This window comes from Salmo trutta, unplaced genomic scaffold, assembly GCF_901001165.1.
Source record: "Salmo trutta unplaced genomic scaffold, fSalTru1.1, whole genome shotgun sequence".
Taxonomy (NCBI): Eukaryota; Metazoa; Chordata; class Actinopteri; order Salmoniformes; family Salmonidae; genus Salmo; species Salmo trutta.
Window position 1 is genome coordinate 1055821 of NW_021822962.1, and position 16889 is coordinate 1072709.

The window sequence follows — 16889 nt, forward strand, 5'->3', positions numbered from 1 at the left end:
TATTGTTTAAGTGTTCCCTTTATTTTTTTGAGCAGTGTATAAATAAACAAGGTCAGTTATGAACATGTGTATCCTGAGTTTGAATGAAAAGACCATATGATGGCAGCATACAATACATGGAACATCCTTGAGTATCAAAAAAACATCCAGGGATTTAGAAATTAAATCAGAATTTGTACATTTCCATTGAAGCTCTCCTATTTGGGGCATTTGCATTCATTTACAATAGCAGAAAGACTGTTTCTAATAGCACCTACTGAAACTTATAGGAAACAGCATGCTCACATAGAAAACATCAGACAAGCAGACAGAGTAATGAATACATGTGCTGTAAACAACATATGGGGCGTCTCCCATGTCGCACCCTATTCCCTCATATAGTGCACTACGCTTGACCATAGCCCTATGGGCCCCGGTCCAAAGTAGTGCACTGCATAGGGAAGAGGGTGCCATTCGGGACACGCTGTCTTGGGTTAGGAAATGAAAGCCGTATAGTCACACGTATCAAGAGAGGACTGCATCTCAAGCTTCATACTGTTGCTTTTTAAAATGTGCTGAGAATGCACCTAATGTTGATGACGCTGGGCAGTAGCAACACAGACTTCAGGAAGTCTCCACAGAACATGACTGACTGCTTGATGGCTGCCATCTTTAATATAGTACTCTAATGGTAAAATGGCTTTCCTTTCACACACTGTCTGCGAGAAAACTAAATTGGTTTGGTCAACATTGTGGTTAGAAAAATATGATTATAAATGTATATTGTTTAACCAGGAAATAAAATGTACATGAAATGCCAGAAGAGACAGTTTCAATCAACCGTTGGGTAAAACAGGTCCAGACTGTCTGAGACAAGTCCCAAATGGCACCCTATTCCATCTTAGCGCACTACTTTTGACCAGGTCCCTACAGACACTATAAAGGGTATAGGGTGCTATTTGAGACAGTGCCACTGTAGATCACAGACAGTTGACCAGGTTGTCCCTCTCCTCTATCTGTTTGTCCACTGCTAGGTCCATGGCCTCCAGGAACCTCTCCAGGGACACAGTCGGGGTCTGGTAACAAGGAATCATAGACAAGTCAGATTGGTGTTGCATAGGAACGCAATGAGAAGCACTCTTTCCATATGAAAATACTACAGTTTATTTTAGATCAAAATATCTTCCCATTGAATTAATGTTTAAAATAAAAAAAATGTTTAAAACTGTTTGCATTCTACGTGAAACATTTGAAAACGTCTACAAACCTTCACAAAAAGAGCATGGGCCAAAAAGGGTAGTTTCCTCAGCGCTCTTCCACTGAAACCCTTACTCTTTCTGGAAAAGTCAACAAGAGAAATAAGCATAAAACATCATTCAATTCTACTCTGATACAATCCAACGCACACACACACTTCTCAAGGGAAGTAGCTTGGTGGCAGGTCTGAGATATGAACGGCAGCGCTACAGAGGACTGGGACTCACATGGCGATGTTCCTGAGAACCAGGCTGAGCTCTGACACCTTGCTCTCCCTGAAGCCCATGGTCTCCAGCTCAAACATGGTCAGCAGTGGCTGTCTGGGGTACACGATCTGGCACTAGACACAACGTAGAAAAAGGAAAAATAACACACACATGATTTTTACCTCTGCGTATTTATTGAGGTTTCGGTGCAACACCTTTGTGAAGACCCTGGTACTGAACACAATCATGTCAGTTAAAGGACAGCTCAGTAACTTTGGTCAGAAGAACTGTATCCTACGGTAGAAAATCAAAAGATACGAACCCCACAGTTACAGACAGACACATTTTTCAGCACATTTCAAAGTTACAGACAACTCAGTGTTCCAAATGACCTCCATTCCCAAAGAGGTCCTACTGTATTCATTAAATACACATGTTGGTGTGTTTTTACCTTCATGAGTTCCTCCAGGCAGGACAGACAGTTTTCTTTTTGATACTGTCGCAAAGCTAACTAAAAAGCAGCATTCGCAAATGGAGGATGGCTTTCACTTCAGCAGTGATAAATTTATGAACTTCTTTGAGGAAAAGATCATGATCATTAGAAAGCAAATTACGGACTCCTCTTTAAATCTGCGTATTCCTCCAAAGCTCCATTGTCCTGAGTCTGCACAACTCTGCCAGGACCTAGGATCAAGGGAGATACTAAAGTGTTTTAGTACTATATCTCTTGACACAATGATGAAAATAATCATGGCCTCTAAACCTTCAAGCTGAATACTGGACCCTATTCCAACTAAACTACTGAAAGAGCTGCTTCCTGTGCTTGGCCCTCCTATGTTGAACATAATAAACGGCTCTCTATCCACCGGATGTGTACCAAGCTCACTAAAAGTGGCAGTAATAAAGCCTCTCTTGAAAAAGCCGAATCTTGACCCAGAAATTATAAAAAACTAATCGGCCTATATCGAATCTTCCATTCCTCTCAAACATTTTAGAAAAAGCTGTTGCGCAGCAACTCACTGCCTTCCTGAAGACAAACAATGTATACGAAACGCTTCAGTCTGGTTTTAGACCCCATCATAGCACTGAGACTGCACTTGTGAAGGTGGTAAATGACCTTTTAATGACGTCAGACCGAGGCTCTGCATCTGTCCTCGTGCTCCTAGATCTTAGTGCTGCTTTTGATACCGTCGATCACCACATTCTTTTGGGGAGATTGGAAACCCAAATTGGTCTACATGGACAAGTTCTGGCCTGGTTTAGATCTTATCTGTCGGAAAGATACCAGTTTGTCTCTGTGAATGGCTTGTCCTCTGACAAATCAATTGTCAATTTCGGTGTTCCTCAAGGTTCCGTTTTAGGACCACTATTGTTTTCACTATATATTTTACCTCTTGGGGATGTCATTCGAAAACATAATGTTAAATTTCACTGCTATGCGGATGACACACAGCTGTACATTTCAATGAAACATGGTGAAGCCCCAAAATTGCCCTCGCTAAAAGCCTGTGTTTCAGACATAAAGAAGTGGATGGCTGCAAACTTTCTACTTTTAAACTCGGACAAAACAGAGATGCTTGTTCTAGGTCCCAAGAAACAAAGAGATCTTCTGTTGAATCTGACAATTAATGGATGGTTGTACAGTCGTCTCAAATAAAACTGTGAAGGACCTCGGCGTTACTCTGGACCCTGATCTCTCTTTTGAAGAACATATCAAGACTGTTTCAAGGACAGCTTTTTTCCATCTACGTAACATTGCAAAAATCAGAAACTTTCTGTCCAAAAATGATGCAGAAAAATTAATCCATGCTTTTGTTACTTCTAGGCTGGACTACTGCAATGCTCTACTTTCCGGCTACCCGGATAAAGCACTAAACAAACTTCAGTTAGTGCTAAATACGGCTGCTAGAATCCTGACTAGAACCAAAAAATGTGATCATATTACTCCAGTGCTAGCCTCCCTACACTGGCTTCCTGTTAAGGCAAGGGCTGATTTCAAGATTTTACTGCTAACCTACAAAGCATTACATGGGCTTGCTCCTACCCATCTTTCCGATTTGGTCCTGCCGTACATACCTACACGTACGCTACGGTCACAAGACGCAGGCCTCCTAATTGTTGGGTTATATCCTGCCTGTTTGGCCCTGTCCGGGGGTATCATCGGATGGGGCCACAGTGTCTTCTGATCCCTCCTGTCTCAGCCTCCAGTATTTATGCTGCAGTAGTTTATGTGTCAGGGGGCTAGGGTCAGTCTGTTACATCTGGAGTATTTCTCTTGTCTTATCCGGTGTCCTGTGTGAATTTAAATATGCTCTCTCTAATTCTCTCTTTCTTTCTCTCGGAGGACCTGAGCCCTAGGACCATGCCTCAGGACTACCTGGCATGATGACTCCTTGCTGTCCCCAGTCCACCTGGCCGTGCTGCTGCTCCAGTTTCAACTGTTCTGCCTGCGGCTATGGAACCCTGACCTGTTCACCGGACGTGCTTGTTGCACCCTCGACAACTACTATGATTATTATTATTTGACCATGCTGGTCATTTATGAACATTTTAACATCTTGACCATGTTCTGTTATAATATCCACCCGGAACAGCCAGAAGAGGACTGGCCACCCCTCATAGCCTGGTTCCTCTAGGTTTCTTCCTAGGTTTTTGGCCTTTCTAGGGAGTTTTTCCTAGGGAGTTTTTCCTAGCCACCGTGCTTCTTTCACATGCATTGCTTGCTGTTTGGGGTTTTAGGCTGGGTTTCTGTACAGCACTTAGAGATATCAGCTGACGTACGAAGGGCTATATAAATAAATTTGATTTGACCTTCATGAGTTCCTCCAGGCAGGACAGACAGATGTTGGTGTGTTTTTACCTTCATGAGTTCCTCCAGGCAGGACAGAGAGATGTTGGTGTGTTTTTACCTTCATGAGTTCCTCCAGGCAGGACAGGTAGATGTTGGTGTGTTTTTACCTTCATGAGTTCCTCCAGGCAGGACAGGTAGATGTTGGTGTGTTTTTACCTTCATGAGTTCCTCCAGGCAGGACAGACAGATGTTGGTGTGTTTTTACCTTCATGAGTTCCTCCAGGCAGGACAGAGAGATGTTGGTGTGTTTTTACCTTCATGAGTTCCTCCAGGCAGGACAGAGAGATGTTGGTGTGTTTTTACCTTCATGAGTTCCTCCAGGCAGGACAGGTAGATGTTGGTGTGTTTTTACCTTCATGAGTTCCTCCAGGCAGGACAGGTAGATGTTGGTGTGTTTTTACCTTCATGAGTTCCTCCAGGCAGGACAGAGAGATATTGGTGTGTTTTTACCTTCATGAGTTCCTCCAGGCAGGACAGGTAGATGTTGGTGTGTTTTTACCTTCATGAGTTCCTCCAGGCAGGACAGAGAGATGTTGGTGTGTTTTTACCTTCATGAGTTCCTCCAGGCAGGACAGAGAGATGTTGGTGTGTTTTTACCTTCATGAGTTCCTCCAGGCAGGACAGGTAGATGTTGGTGTGTTTTTACCTTCATGAGTTCCTCCAGGCAGGACAGGTAGATGTTGGTGTGTTTTTACCTTCATGAGTTCCTCCAGGCAGGACAGGTAGATGTTGGTGTGTTTTTACCTTCATGAGTTCCTCCAGGCAGGACAGACAGATGTTGGTGTGTTTTTACCTTCATGAGTTCCTCCAGGCAGGACAGAGAGATGTTGGTGTGTTTTTACCTTCATGAGTTCCTCCAGGCAGGACAGAGAGATATTGGTGTGTTTTTACCTTCATGAGTTCCTCCAGGCAGGACAGGTAGATGTTGAAGATGCCCTCTACAGATGGAGGGCCAATGTACTGCTTGATGTCAGCTCTGTCCACAAACGCCAGGTCTATCTTCTCTGTCACGTTGGAGGTGGTCAGGATCACAACATTAGGATGCCTGGGATATACAGGAAGATCAGCTGGGCTAAACCACATACACACCAACACACTGGAGGACGGAGGATGAAGTGGTAGAATTCCACAGCCGCTTGTAGAGAACATGTATGTATCCCAAATGGCCCCCTATTCCCTATATAGTGCACTACTTTTGACCAAGGCCCATAGGGCTAATGGCCCCCTATTCCCTACATAGTGCTCTACTTTTGACCAGTAATAGGAAGTCATGTTAAACAGTGCTTTCATGAGTTGTTGCCTCTGAATCTATGGGGCTTAATGTGTGACCCACCACAGCAGATGAACTGAACATGTCTGACTGACCGCTTGATCTGGTCCAGCTGTGTGAGGACAGAGTTGACCACTCGGATGGCGTCTGAGGGTTCCGTTCCGGCTTGGGAGGCGTTCCGCGCTGCTGTCAGACTCTCCACCTGGTCATCAAACAACACAGAGTTACTCTGGGCCCCGCAGTTACATTTGTAGGCTTTAACTTCCTGCAGTCACATTTGTAGGCTTTAACTGGGCCCCACAGTCACATTTGTAGGCATTAACTGGGCCCCGCAGTCACATTTGTAGGCGTTAACTGGGCCCCGCAGTCACATTTGTAGGCGTTAACTGGGCCCCGCAGTCACATTTGTAGGCGTTAACTGGGCCCCGCAGTTACATTTGTAGGCTTTAACTGGGCCCCGCAGTCACATTTGTAGGCTTTAACTGGGCCCCGCAGTCACATTTGTAGGCATTAACTGGGCCCCGCAGTCACATTTGTAGGCGTTAACTGGGCCCCGCAGTCACATTTGTAGGCGTTAACTGGGCCCCGCAGTCACATTTGTAGGCTTTAACTGGGCCCCGCAGTCACATTTGTAGGCTTTAACTGGGCCCCGCAGTCACATTTGTAGGCTTTAACTGGGCCCCGCAGTTACATTTGTAGGCTTTAACTGGGCCCCGCAGTCACATTTGTAGGAGTTAACTCCTACAACTCCAGGCCCCAGTTAACTCCTACAACTGCAGGGCCCAGTTAACTGGGGCCTGGAGTTGTTCCTGACCAGGAAAAGCTCTGGACCACTGTTGTAGGCTATTCATGCTTTACCTCATCGATGAGAACAAACACCAGAGCCTGCTTGTCATCTATCAGCTCTTGGATCTTCTGGAACATCTTAGTGACCAGTTTACCACTCTGGAAGAAAGACGCATTACCTGTTTACAGTCAAACAATACCAATAATCATTTATTCCAGTAAATTCAATAAGACGAGAAGAGGGAAGAGCCAACTGTACCTCAGAGAACCACTTGGAGAACAAACTGTGGCTGTTGATCTCAACAAACTGCCCATAAGAGTACCTGCAGGAAGAATAGGACAGGAAGTTGAAGTTAAAGTTGATAGAACCCACATGGACGTCATAAGACACTGAAATACATGGATATTGCATTGATGAATAGGGGACAAAACATTGAAGTTAAAATACAAGGTAAAACCAGGACAATATGTACATTTACGTTGGGGAATACAGTACGTGGTGGAGGTGGTGAAAAACATTCCACAACAAGATTCTGCCAAAGCCCTTTCCTCAGAGTGAGAGCTCTCTCTTACCGGTTTGATAGTCTGATTGACAGCTTCTGGGCCAGAGCTTTACACAAAGATGTCTTCCCTGTGCCCGGGGGTCCTAATGTGGCCACAAATATACACACACAATCTAAATCATATCGCTTTTTACAGATATCACATGTATGTGCATTATAGTTGACACATCCATATTTGAGGCATATTATATACAGCATATTGAGGATTGGAATAATAATAGGATATTATACATTAATATCAAAGTTACTACTATATTTTATTATCGTATTATATCATAATATCATATATATTATTATATTCATGTGTGAAGTTAACAAGATCCTGTTTCTGTTACCATGAAGCAGGACAACTCGGTTCCATGAGATCAGGTTGCTGTCCACGTTTTTGTCAGAGAAGTAAATTGTGGTTGAGACGTAATCCAACAGCTAGAGGGGAAAAGAGGAAGACGACAGCATGGAGTTCAAATAATTCAATCAATGTAGTACCACTGGCATCTATCTATATCACTCTGTTAATAACACAAGGGTATTAAGGTTGATTCCCAAATGAAGCCGTATGCCCTATGTAGTGCACTACTTTTGACCAGAGCCCTATGGGGCCCGTAGGGTACCATTTGGAACGTATCCTAAATGTTTCTTACTTGTGTTTTGACCCCGCTCTCATACACCAGACTCTCCCAGATGCCATGGAACTCAGCTGAAAGACACAAGGGTGTAATCATGTATATGAATCGATTTAGAAGAAAACAACCATAGAACTACATATAGAACAGTCAATTAGTAGAATCTCTGTTAACATGGGCCCGCCCACCGGCTGGTAAGAGCCAGTGATTGGCTGCAGAGAGCTCCTCCTCCTCCAGGTTCAGAGTGCTGGGCCCGTCATCATTCAGGGTGAAGATGTGGATGGACAGACTGCAGCTCTTCAGATCTATGGGCTGCAGGAGGAAAACAACCCAAACATCAGACATGTGTCTTATAGTACACTACTGCTTTTTACCAGGGCCCACAGGGCTCAGGTCTAAAGTAGTGCACTGGATAAGGAATAGGGTGACATTTGGGACTCATCCGGGTGGGTATAGTTTGTGGAACGTTCCAACAGGAATCTGTTCCATAAACTTTGTAAAGTACAAGGTTTCCAACAAACAACACATACAAAGTAGCATGATCAATTCACCTAGCTAACTAGCTGCCGAATAGGCATCAACCAACCACTTAGCGTATTCTTGATGTTTGTCCATAGGCTACCAGAGTGAGGACAGACATTTTTCAGAATAAATGTGGTGAGTGAAAACCTTAATGAAATAGCCCACTCCCTACCAGGTATCTTATTCTGCCGCTATACAACTTGTCGTTGTTTGTTGGCAACCTTGTTACTTACGAAGTTTTTGGAACAGATTGCTGTTGGAACGTTCCACAAATTATACCCACCCGACTCATCCCATGTTGCATTAACATACAGCTGAAAATGTCTTATTAATGTGCCACTAAGACTGTACTGTATGTTCTAGTGAGTTCCTACGGGACATTATCTAAGCAGCTAGAGAGAGAGGGAAGAATGAGAACAACAGTACATGACGGCAGGCTGTCACAGTACTTCACTTTTCTCTCAGCATCCACTATGGCCACTGATTGGACGTGTTTGATAAGGAAGTCCTCGTCAAACTCTGTCCACCTGTAAGCCCCGAACACCATGCGATGACGGTTCAGCAGGGTCAAGACGTGCATCTTCACGTCAGACCTCTTCGCAGTGCTGTAGTCAGTGTAATACGCAGAGAGAGAGAGACAGAGGAGAGAGAGAGAGAGAGAAAGAGAGAGAGAGGCAAAGAACGACAGAGAGCAGTGTTGTTAGGGACAAGGAGAAAGGAATGGAAGCATGTCATGAATACAACTTTGAAAAGACTAACATGCTGGGGTAAATCATTACATAACGGACAGTGTCCCAAATGGCAGCCATATTCCCTATATAGTGCACTACTCTTGACAAGGGCTGACAGGGCCCACTATTTAGGGAGGGCCCTTTTCAAAAGTAGTGCACTTTATAGGGAACAGGGTGCCATTTGGGACACTTTCCTTCCCTAGTACTGTAATACCAGTTCAGTGTGAATAGAGCTTTTGAAGATACACTAGCTAGTTAGAACCTGGTAGATTTGACGTGAACCTCCACATGGATGTTGTTCATGTCGTTGGGGTTCTGCTTCAGATCCCCTACCTCCATTCTGTCGCCCTCCATACCTTCAGAGATTAAAATGTATGTCAAAATTAAATCATTTTCGGGTGGAAATACAATAACTCCTTGCTCAGTCTAATGTAATGTCTCGGCAGCAGTACACATGACATGTTGACATCACCAACATGCATAAGAAGTACTTATCAACTATCTGCCTTTAGAACTTACAACAAAATAAGTATAATTAGCTAGCTAGTATGACAACAACACATTCAATGCAAAGCATCACGCTCACAGCATTTAGCTACCTAGCTAATGTTCGCTAGCTACACGGACGTTACTAGTTAAAGTCGCAGAGTGACACGCTTTATTCTGTTGCTAGATCTCACTAGCACGTGATGTTACTAGTGTTACGTGTGTAATACAGCTATTACGATTCGTCATTTATTTTGTTAAGCTTTCATTCAAGAAGTTTACACAAAATTGCTTACCTTAGTTTTGGTACGGAATGGACTGAACGTCATTCGAATTTAGCGCGCAGTTTTGTTGAACCTGAAGTAGATGCGTTGTTGTGGGAAATGTACTTCCGGGTTATCGGGGTATGGATCGCATTTTAATGCAAACAATTATTAGATACAGATACCTAATTACTAGACGCTTTCGCTTAATTTAAACACAACAAACATGGGGAAGAAGCATAAAAAGCACAAGCCGGAGTGGAGAACAGTTGATGGTAAGTGAGCAAAGAAAACAATTCAAAGCCTGGCTTTGTCCCTTTTTGCTAGCCTAGCTAGCTAGCAGTTAACGTTATCCTACTTACTGGCCAGCTGACTGAATCGTCCTGCAGTGCTAGTGCTAACTTACTATTCCTCAACTTATGTTGCTTGCTGCCATAAGCATTACCAATAAATATTATGACGGATGTGTATCAGGTCTTATCAAGATTGAGTATGCATCATATTGGCATTAACGCCAGCTAGCCAGTTTATCCTGTCGTAGTGGTAGCATTGCCCTGCAGATAGATATCTATGATGGGTAGCAAATGTTTATCATCACTTATTACACAGTAACACACACCACATCTTCTGCTAGGATGATGACACCACATCTTCTGCTAGGATGATGACACATCATGCTTGTTGATCTTGCACTGGGTATGACCCATCACTCAGCTAAATGTGGTCTCTGTTTTCAGACTGTGAGGACAAGCCTTTTGAGAAGCAGCTGAAGCTGGTGCTCAAAGTGGGAGGAAGTGAGATCACAGAACTCTCAGGCTCCGGCCATGACTCCAGTTACTACGACGACAGGTCAGACCATGAACGAGAGCGCCACAAGGACAAAAAGAAGAAGAAGAAGAAAAAGTCTGAGAAAGAGAAAGACAAACACGTAGATGATGAGGAGAGGAGAAGACGGAAGGTGAGTATGAGGGGAACAAGGGTCTGGCCCAAATGGCACCCTGTTCCCTATATAGTGCACTCCTTTTGGCCAGACCCATATGAGCCTTGGTAAGAAGGTGGGCACACTATAAAGCGAATATGGTGCAACTTGGGAGTTAACCTTTCATATAAAGCATACCATATAACATGACGTTAGGTCGTGAGCTAGGTCGTCATTTAAGGACAAAAAAACAATAATCAATCAATGAATGTGTAATCTTTGACAGGAGGAGAAGAGGAAGAAGAGAGAGCGGGAGCAGAATGAATCAGAGGCTGCTACTGCCTCTGCCAGTGGTGTAGGCCTGCCCAGTGTTGTGCCCAGTCACACTGGTGTGGCAGTCGAGCCTTTCATGCTGCCAAAGATACCAAACATTGGTATTAGTTTTGAGGTGAGACACGTTTTTGGGGTTTTAATTACTCAAGTTTCAAGTTGTATTAGTCGTATGTACAGGATACACATGGTATACAGCATCCTATGAAATGCTTACTTGCAGCAAGCTTACTTGATCCCTAGAGCCTATAATGTTTTCCTGGAGATCACATAGTCGGGAAACCTCCAGGTCCTACAGGAGATAGTGGAACTGGAGACCTCCTGGTCCTATAGGAGATAGTGAAGTAAATAATACAGTGTTTGGCAACACTGTACATTACTGCCGTTGCTACAGTCAAGCATGTATTCTAATTACTCATTCATACACTGTACTTGTAGCAGTAACACTAACCCTAACCATAATAGATAGGAGATCATAGGGCCATCTCCAGTAGTTTAATGAGGTCTGTCTCAGCAGCAGCAGGAGGAGAAGAAGAGGAAGAGGGAGAGGTCTGAGATGGAGCCAGAGGTGATGGACCACTTTCACCCCAACATCAAGGTAGAGGTGGAGCAACAAGGAGACCGGCCTGTCAGGGCTTGCAGGACAGCCCCGGGTAATAATCTAGCTGTTCTCTTGTGTTGTTATGTTATTACACATGTTATTACTGATTATAAGCTGAGTGGTTCCAGCCCTGAATGCTGATTGGCTGACAGCTGTGGTATATCAGACTGTATACCACGGGTATGACAAAAAAAAAGTATTTTTACTGCTCTAATTCCGTTGGTAACCAGTTTGTAATAGCAATAAGGCACCTCAGGGGTTTGTTACCACGGCTAAGGGCTGTATCCAGGCACTCCACATTGTGTCATGTGTAAGAACAGCCCTTAGCCGTGGTACATTGGTCTTATACCATACCCCCTCTGGCCTTATTGCTTAATCATAACTTACATTGTACACCCATAGTAATCTGAGGTGTTAAAGGCTAATGTAAAACAGGTTGTGATTGTATGTTTGTCTCTTCCCTCAGAGAGTGAGTGCACCCCTCGACAGCAGCTCCTGGAACACTTCCTGCGCCAGCTTCAGAGGTAAGGCTCTCTGACAACATTGGCCACGTTTACATGAACACCAATATCCCGTTATTATTCGGAATGCTCAAGTATTCTGTTTTTGAGTTGACACGTATAAACATATCAGTTTGTATCCTGGTTATGAAAAACCAGGATAAGATGCCTGGGATATGCTGATCTTAGACGGGATACTGTGGCATGTCAACATCTCATCCCGTTTACTGTTGTTTTTCACATTCTGTGCTGTCAGGTTCACATATCATGAGTGTTGTTTTTCACATTCTGTGCTGTCAGGTTCACATACCATGAGTGTTGTTTTTCATGTTCTGTGCTGTCAGGTTCACATATCAGGAGTGTTGTTTTTCATGTTCTGTGCTGTCAGGTTCACATATCATGAGTGTTGTTTTTCATGTTCTGTGCTGTCAGGTTCACATATCAGGAGTGTTGCTTTTCACGTTCTGTGCTGTCAGGTTCACATATTATGAGTGTTGTTTTTCACGTTCTGTGCTGTCAGGTTCACATATTATGAGTGTTGCTTTTCACGTTCTGTGCTGTCAGGTTCACATATCAGGAGTGTTGTTTTTCATGTTCTGTGCTGTCAGGTTCACATATGAGTGTTGTTTTTCATGTTCTGTGCTGTCAGGTTCACATATCATGAGTGTTGTTTTTCATGTTCTGTGCTGTCAGGTTCACATATCAGGAGTGTTGTTTTTCATGTTCTGTGCTGTCAGGTTCACATATCATGAGTGTTGTTTTTCACATTCTGCGCTGTCAGGTTCACATATCATGAGTGTTGTTTTTCACGTTCTGCGCTGTCAGGCTCAGTTTCACATATCATGAGTGTTGTTTTTCACGTTCTGCGCTGTCAGGCTCAGTTTCACATATCATGAGTGTTGTGTGATGATGTTTTCATCAAACAATTCACTTCAGAACGTAGGCTACCTGTGCAGTTCCATCCACCATAATAAATCATTTAGCTGTACTCCATACTGGACCATATAGCCTACTGGCTACTTTCACCCCCAATTTAGACACGTTTCTGCTTATAATTTCCCACATTTGGTAGGCCATATTATAATTTCCTACATTTGGTAGGCCATATTATAATTTCCTACGTTTTGGTAGGCCATATTATAATTTCCAACATTTTGGTAGGCCATATTATAATTTCCGACATTTTGGTAGGCCATATTATAATTTCCTACATTTTGGTAGGCCATATTATAATTTCCGACATTTTGGTAGGCCATATTATAATTTCCTACATTTTGGTAGGCCATTTGTCAACTATAGTTAGATACATGCAGCTTGTTTTCTGTCATGTCTTGTTTCCCCAGGAGACTAAATAAAGTAGGGCTCACCAGAATGTCTTACACTGATAGAAGGAATGCATCAGTAATCTAGTTAACACCGGTAACATTGTCTGTTTCGTTTTAGTTCTGCATTTAGGGACCAGGGAGAAAACGCAATAACACCAAAACACTGGAAAGATTGGTCCTGTGCAAAATGTCCAAATGTCATCCGTTTGACCGGTTTTAAGGAAATGAAAAGCTGAGAAAACCATGAAACATTGCTTATAAGTCTTCCATCTGATTCAGAGGGGTTGGGTTAAATGTGGAAGACACATTTCAGTTGAATGCATTCAGTTGTACAACTGACTAGGTCTCCCTCTTTCCCTTTCATCTTAGGTGCTTATTTTAGGTGGTTGAAGTACTGTCTGCTTGCATAACCGTGTCAAATATTACACGCACAGTCACATTTTCTCAAGAGATGCTGAAAGAATTCAATCATATTTCTCCACTCTTGTTCCCGAGACAAAATTAGCATTTGTTTTATAATTTTACTTTAAGAAATGCATAATTCTGCAGGAGTTAATATTATATTACTCTACATATGAGAAGTTATAAGCCTACAGTCAGTGTCCAGATTTCAGTTACTATTCCATTTAACCCATATGAATTTAAATGAGGATTATTCTGTTTATTCATGGCCACAGTGATACTCGTGAGCGAGATATCAAAGGTGCATGTAAACAGCTTTCCCCGAATAAGACCTTAAGTGGGATATGAGCTACTATCCGGAATACTGTGCGCATGTAAATGTGTTCAGTGACAGATCCACAAACATCTCTGGATTATGCCTGTTGGTGACATGAAAGTCAGTTCAGTCGGTACTAAGAATTCTGTTTGTCTTGTCTTTCCAGGAAGGATGCCCATGGCTTCTTCACTTTCCCAGTAACAGACGCCATCGCTCCAGGTTACTCTGTGATAATCAAACACCCCATGGATTTCAGCACCATGAACGACAAGATCACAGACAACGAGTACAAAACCGTCACAGAGTTCAAGGTGAGGTGATGCTACAAGCGACCACATGGCGATCTGTCCATCACAGATCACAGGAACTGTCATGATTAGAATTTTGAGATGTACCTCAATACGTCTTTCAGTGATTCCTCACCTCTTTCTCAACTGTATTGGAGGAGAAGGTCCAACGTGCCTCCCCTTGAGCATTTTGACAAGGTGACAAGGATAGAAGATACAGGAATCAGGGAAAGATGAATTGTGAAAGAGCCTTGGTATTATCACGTTGATATAACTTGTGGAAAGGAATGTGTGTGCTGTACATGATGGTCACATTCATAACATTGATCGTATTTTCAAAGGAGGATATTTATTTGCTTCAATGAAACAAATATTTGTGTTGAAGTATTTGTATGAGTTTTGTATTTGTAAGTGAGTGACGGAGAGCTTGTTGTTGTAAAGCGGTTGCTTCCTCTGTTGCAGGCGGACTTCAAGCTGATGTGTGATAATGCCATGGTGTATAACCGTCCAGAGACCGTTTACTACAAGGCTGCCAAGAAACTGCTGCACACTGGCTTCAAGATGATGAGCAAAGTAATGAGTAGTGTCTCTACAAGTAGAGATGGAGGTGTCATTGTCAGTGTATGATTTGTTGTGCATGTTGATGTTCATAACCCATCCATTTCATGTATTTCCCTTTCCTGTGACAGATGTCTTCACTGGTGGAGTCCTGTTTCCCCTTGTCTTGTCCTTTTCTGTTCTCTCTATGTCATTTCACATGTTGGTCATTCTTCTTCCTCTCTGGCTTTGTGAAACAGATTTGCCTCTGTGTGGTTTTACTTCAAACAGACACACCACACTGTAACGTCCTTGTATATTTCTGGAGCGTTCAGGAGACTGTAGAACAACTAAGCAGATAGAAGGCAGACGTGTGACTCAAGATGTTTGATCAATGTTTTCCCTCCTAACAATCATCACCATTGCAGTTAGACTCACCACCCCCATCCCACCAGCCATCCCATCCTGACATCCCATTCCACCACCATCCCACCAGCCATCCCATCCCACCAGCCATCCCATTCCACCCCCATCCCATCCAGCCATCCCACCAGCCATCCCATCCTGACATCCCATTCCACCCCCATCCCACCAGCCATCCCACCAGCCATCCCATCCTGACATCCCATTCCACCACCATCCCATCCAGCCATCCCACCACCATCCCACCAGCCATCCCATCCTGACATCCCATTCCACCCCCATCCCACCAGCCATCCCATCCAGCCATCCCACCAGCCATCCCACCACCATCCCACCAGCCATCCCATCCTGACATCCCATTCCACCACCATCCCATCCAGCCATCCCATCCTGACATCCCATTCCACCACCATCCCACCAGCCATCCCATCCTGACATCCCATCCCACCAGCCATCCCATCCCACCAGCCAATCCCATCCCACCAGCCAATCCCATCCCACCAGACAATCCCATCCCACCACCATCCCACCAGCCATCCCATCCTGCAATCCCACCAGCCATCCCATCCCACCACCATCCCACCAGCCAATCCCATCCCACCAGTCATCCTACCAGCCATCCCATCCTGCCATCCCACCAGCCATCCTACCAGACAATCCCATCCACCAGCCATCCCATCCCACCAGCCATCCCACCAGACAATCCCATCCTGCCATCCCATCCCACCAGTCATCCTACCAGCCATCCCATCCTGCCATCTCATCCTGCCATCCCACCAGCCATCCTACCAGACAATCCCATCCACCAGCCATCCCATCCCACCAGCCATCCTATCACTCTCTGGCTGAGTTGTGGCAGATGGAGTATAAAGCAATTCCTTTTGGTTCTCTTTCTCTCCCTGTGGTTCTCTTTCTGTGGTTCTCTCTCTCTCTGGCTCTTTTTCTGTGGCTCTGCTCTGTTTACAGGAGCGGCTGTTAGCACTGAAGCGCAGCATGTCTTTCATGCAGGACATGGATTTCTCTCAGCAGGCGGCCATTTTAGGGGACGAGGACGTGGCGTCTGAGGAGCCCCCTCCGGAGGTCATCCCCATGCCCGTGGAGTCGGCGTCGGCCAAGAAATCCAAGAAGCAGCCCAAAGACATCAAAGATATGAAGGAAGTCATCAGGTAGAATGGAATGGCCTACTCTCTAGTCCAGTGTCTTGACTTCGGTAGATGTTGGTCTCATGCATCATGTACTCCATGTGTGCACATGACGTCATTGCTCATGTAGTCCCTTCTGTTATCCCAGGCTTGGTACAATGTGATGGATGAGACCCATAAACCACTGCTGTATGGTGCTCATTGTAGGACTCATGTATCCTACATGTTCCATCCAACATGCTACATAACCATAAACTGTAGAGTAACAGTGTGTATCTCTGTGGTCCCAGCCAGGGCCGGCCCGCTCATTAGGCAGGATTAGGCAGCCGCCTATGAGTTTAGCAATTTCTGAGCTAAACTGACCAAGACGCATTTCCAACAACACATAAAACCTCACATAATTCTGCCCAAAAACAATGACATTTTCTGTCAGTGGCATAAGGGCTTTTTAGGTGAGAGCTGATTCCGCCCTATGATAAGCAGTGCCCACTTTGTCAAAGGAAGAGTCTCAAAATATTTATCTTGTCCATTCCCAGCATGCCTCTCCAGGGTCGCTGCGGCGCACCACCA

At 44.3% G+C, this 16889-nt stretch overlaps 2 protein-coding genes across 7 annotated transcripts in view; one reads left to right on the forward strand and one right to left on the reverse strand.

Moving 5' to 3' along the window:
- LOC115187610 (pachytene checkpoint protein 2 homolog) lies at positions 1-9670 on the reverse strand. The gene is made up of 14 exons (XM_029746578.1): positions 9571-9670; positions 9051-9144; positions 8512-8662; positions 7724-7847; positions 7554-7609; positions 7248-7338; positions 6923-6995; positions 6609-6672; positions 6422-6508; positions 5659-5765; positions 5185-5338; positions 1464-1576; positions 1247-1316; positions 1-1055 (listed from the first exon to the last, which is right to left on the reverse strand). The coding sequence occupies exons 2-14, from the start codon at positions 9140-9142 to the stop codon at positions 960-962; spliced, it is 1278 nt and encodes a 425-aa protein (XP_029602438.1). The 5' UTR covers positions 9143-9144; positions 9571-9670; the 3' UTR covers positions 1-959.
- Positions 9637-16889, forward strand: part of LOC115187605 (bromodomain-containing protein 9) — a 20991-nt gene continuing 13738 nt past the window's right edge. For 2 of the 6 annotated variants that reach the window (XM_029746564.1, XM_029746563.1), the window contains exons 1-8: positions 9637-9812; positions 10275-10495; positions 10743-10904; positions 11301-11439; positions 11854-11911; positions 14097-14241; positions 14680-14790; positions 16144-16343. In XM_029746564.1, coding sequence (XP_029602424.1) covers positions 9764-9812; positions 10275-10495; positions 10743-10904; positions 11301-11439; positions 11854-11911; positions 14097-14241; positions 14680-14790; positions 16144-16343 — 1085 coding nt within the window. In that variant the 5' untranslated portion in view covers positions 9637-9763. The remainder of the gene's footprint in view (positions 9813-10274; positions 10496-10742; positions 10905-11300; positions 11440-11853; positions 11912-14096; positions 14242-14679; positions 14791-16143; positions 16344-16889) is intronic. The other 4 variants (XM_029746568.1, XM_029746567.1, XM_029746569.1 and 1 more) reach the window with 3 other exon arrangements.

What these genes read in the sequence shown, in the direction of transcription:
- LOC115187610 (XM_029746578.1), bottom strand. Translation starts at nt 9,142, where the DNA reads ATGGAGGGCGACAGAATGGAGGTAGGGGATCTGAAGCAGAACCCCAAC. An exon ending in CCGAGTTGTCCTGCTTCATG is followed by an intron (nt 6,996 to 7,247) that starts GTAACAGAAACA and finishes TGGCCACATTAG; the next exon opens with GACCCCCGGGCACAGGGAAG. An exon ending in CCCATGCTCTTTTTGTGAAG is followed by an intron (nt 1,056 to 1,246) that starts GTTTGTAGACGT and finishes CCTTGTTACCAG; the next exon opens with ACCCCGACTGTGTCCCTGGA.